Consider the following 2977-nt stretch of genomic DNA (forward strand, 5'->3'; position numbering starts at 1 on the left):
GCTGCGCGCGCGCGCGCGTGTGTGTGTCTGTGAGTGAGAGAGAGAGTGTGTGTGTGTGTGTGTGTGTGTGTGTGTGTGTGTGTGTGTGTGTGTTGTGTGTGAGTGTGTGTGTGTGTGTGTGTGTGCGTGTGTGTGTGGGGGGGGGGGGGTACGTGTGTATGTGTGTGAGTGTGTGCGTGCGTGTATGTGAAAGCGTGCGTGCGCGCGTTGTGTGGGTGGGTGGCTTATTCTGCACACGGATATTTACCGTAGAATGTGCGCACGCACGAGTAATATTACGATTTAAGAAATGAAATTGAAATAAAAAAATTGAAGAAAAATAATAGTTGGCGAAATTATCACCATAATAAATAATAACATATAAAACCATAACATATACCACCACTATAAATCCCTATCGCGTGCTTTGGCGAATATTTATTGTTATAGAGTTATTGTAACTCCCTGTAATGTATAGTACCTAGTACCTACTACATAATTCAGTATTCGTATAGCTGTACCTAAGTAATTCTCGCTTGGATACATCTCTTGAATGCTGATGTTGCACGCTCCTTTCGGGATGGCTGCGATGTTGTTGTAACCCACCGGTAGGTTGCGCTGCGTGTATATACCGGATATGATCTGGCAGGTAGTGTTGAAGCCACCGCAGACCCCGCAGTAGTCATAGCGCATGCCCGAGCCTATAATGTCGTCACATCCGACCTCCTAAATAGAAAAGAAACAACGACATCATACACGCTGTAATGAGCAGTGTGTTACCGCACACAAGCACGCACGCGTACGCACACGCACGTACACGCACGCACACGCGCGCACACGCACGTACAAGCACGCACGCGTACGCACACGCACGTACAAGCACGCACACGTACGCACACGCACGTACAAGCACGCACGCGTACATACACGCACGTACACGCACGCACACGCGCGCACACGCACGTACACGCACGTACACGCACGTACACGCACGTACACGCACGTACACGCACGCACGCGTACGCACACACGCACACAAGCACGCACGCGTACGCACACGCACGTACACGCACGCACGTGTACGTACACGCACGCACACGCGCGCACACGCACGTGCACGCACGCACGTAACGCAACGCGTAACACGTACCATTACACGTAACAAGTAACGCAACACGTAACGCAACACGCAACACGTAACACGTAAAGCAACACGTAACACGTAACACGTAACGCAACACGTAACACGTAACACGTAACACGTAACGCAACACGCAACACGAAACACGTAACGTAACACGTAACACGTAACGTAACACGTAACGCTTTGAGTAACACGTAACGCAACACGCAACACGTAATTATGTAACACGTACCATGTAACGTAACACGTAACACATAAGGCAAGACATAACACGTAACGCAATACGTAACACGTAAAGTACCACGTAACGCAACACATAACACGTAATGCAACACGTAATATGTAACGCAACGCGTAACACATAACGCAACACGTAGCACGTAACAGTGGGTTGAGAATAGACTCCTTTAGCGGACAGATCTAACGTAGGTAACTGAGAATAAACCACATCGGAATCAACAGTACGCAGGTTTGCACTCTGACTGACACCGGGGGTGCGATGCGAGCGATAAAAACAACTAGCGCACACGCACACGGAGAATTAATGCAATAACCACACGACAGGTCCGGTAGCGGGTGGCTCACACGCCACACAAAGAAGCTTTTCATTAAACCGTTTTTCGAATAAGCCTTTCGTGGATTAAAAACACACGAAGTGGGTCGTTCACACGCGGTGTAACATGGTTTCAAGTGCTTATAGCTTTACGCGAGAAAAACTTTATAGCGGATGCATGAGCTTAACATACTGCGGGCGTGTTGATTAAACAAATACAGTTGTACAATACAATTACATTTATATTTAGATTAACAGCCACGTTTACAATTACAATTACAAATACAGATTTTAACAACAATTACAGTGAGGGTCGTCTTCTAAACCCACGTCCTAAATGCTGTAAATCAAAAAAGTTAACGTTTCAAACAATACAAGGGGAATTTCGTGAAATGTTACCATTATATATGGCCACAAATTTGATTCGGGAAAACTATAACGACATTCTAAATATTATGCCAGGTGCCCGGGCACATCTGCATGGGCGCAAACGTAGCAAGTGGTAATCCTAAAAAACCTACACTTCTTACTGACTTTACCTTAAACATATATTACTATTTCGCCGTTGACTGTGGTCCGTGCTTCCTAGCCAATTAGTGGATATATTAGTGCCATATAACGTAATGTAATTGGCGCAGTAACGTGTGTACAAGTACCCATGTGTGTGCTCACACGTGTGCGTGCACGCATACATCAAAGACTCGCGCGCAGTAATGTACACTAGCAGGCGCACGGAAACGCGCGCATGCGCACTCACACAGGTAATTCACAGCTCAATAAGTATGGCGCGGCAAGATAAAAAAAAAGAAGTTTCGCTCAAACACGACATTGCCGAACCATCTGCAGCGAGAACATCAGGTTTTCTCTCGTAATTTGTTTGCCTTCCAAGCTGCACGATGCTAGATAATACTGAGCAGCTCAGCAAACACTCTGCACATCCTGCTCAGAGAAACTTTAAACCCGCTTCCGACGCCAACGCACGTCTTAGTAATTACATGCGAATAATTAAAAGATCTGCGGGACGATGGGGATGAAGATGAGGATGGGGATGAGGATGAGGATGGGGATGGGGATGAGGATGGGGATGAGGATGAGGATGAGGATGAGGATGAGGATGGGGATGGGGATGAGGATGAAGATGAGGATGAGGATGGGGATGAGGATGAGGATGAGGATGAGGATGAGGATGGGGATGGGGATGAGAATGAGGATGAGGATGGGGACGAGGATGAGGATGAGGATGGGGATGAGGATGAGAATGAGGATGGGGATGAGGATGGGGATGAGGATGGGGATGGGGA

At 47.4% G+C, this 2977-nt stretch overlaps 1 protein-coding gene across 1 annotated transcript in view; it reads right to left on the bottom strand.

Annotated features, from left to right (window-relative positions):
* Positions 1 to 2977, bottom strand: part of LOC106818902 (thrombospondin type-1 domain-containing protein 4-like) — a gene marked incomplete at its 3' end in the record, with an annotated part of 49895 nt that overhangs the window by 18577 nt on the left and 28341 nt on the right. Inside the window, exon 2 of the mRNA XM_014823571.1 lies at positions 501 to 705. Within this exon, the coding sequence (XP_014679057.1) occupies positions 501 to 705 (205 nt within the window). The remainder of the gene's footprint in view (positions 1 to 500; positions 706 to 2977) is intronic.

The sequence above is a fragment of the Priapulus caudatus genome, unplaced genomic scaffold (assembly GCF_000485595.1).
Source record: "Priapulus caudatus unplaced genomic scaffold, Priapulus_caudatus-5.0.1 Scaffold2633, whole genome shotgun sequence".
NCBI lineage: Eukaryota > Metazoa > Priapulida > Priapulimorpha > Priapulimorphida > Priapulidae > Priapulus > Priapulus caudatus.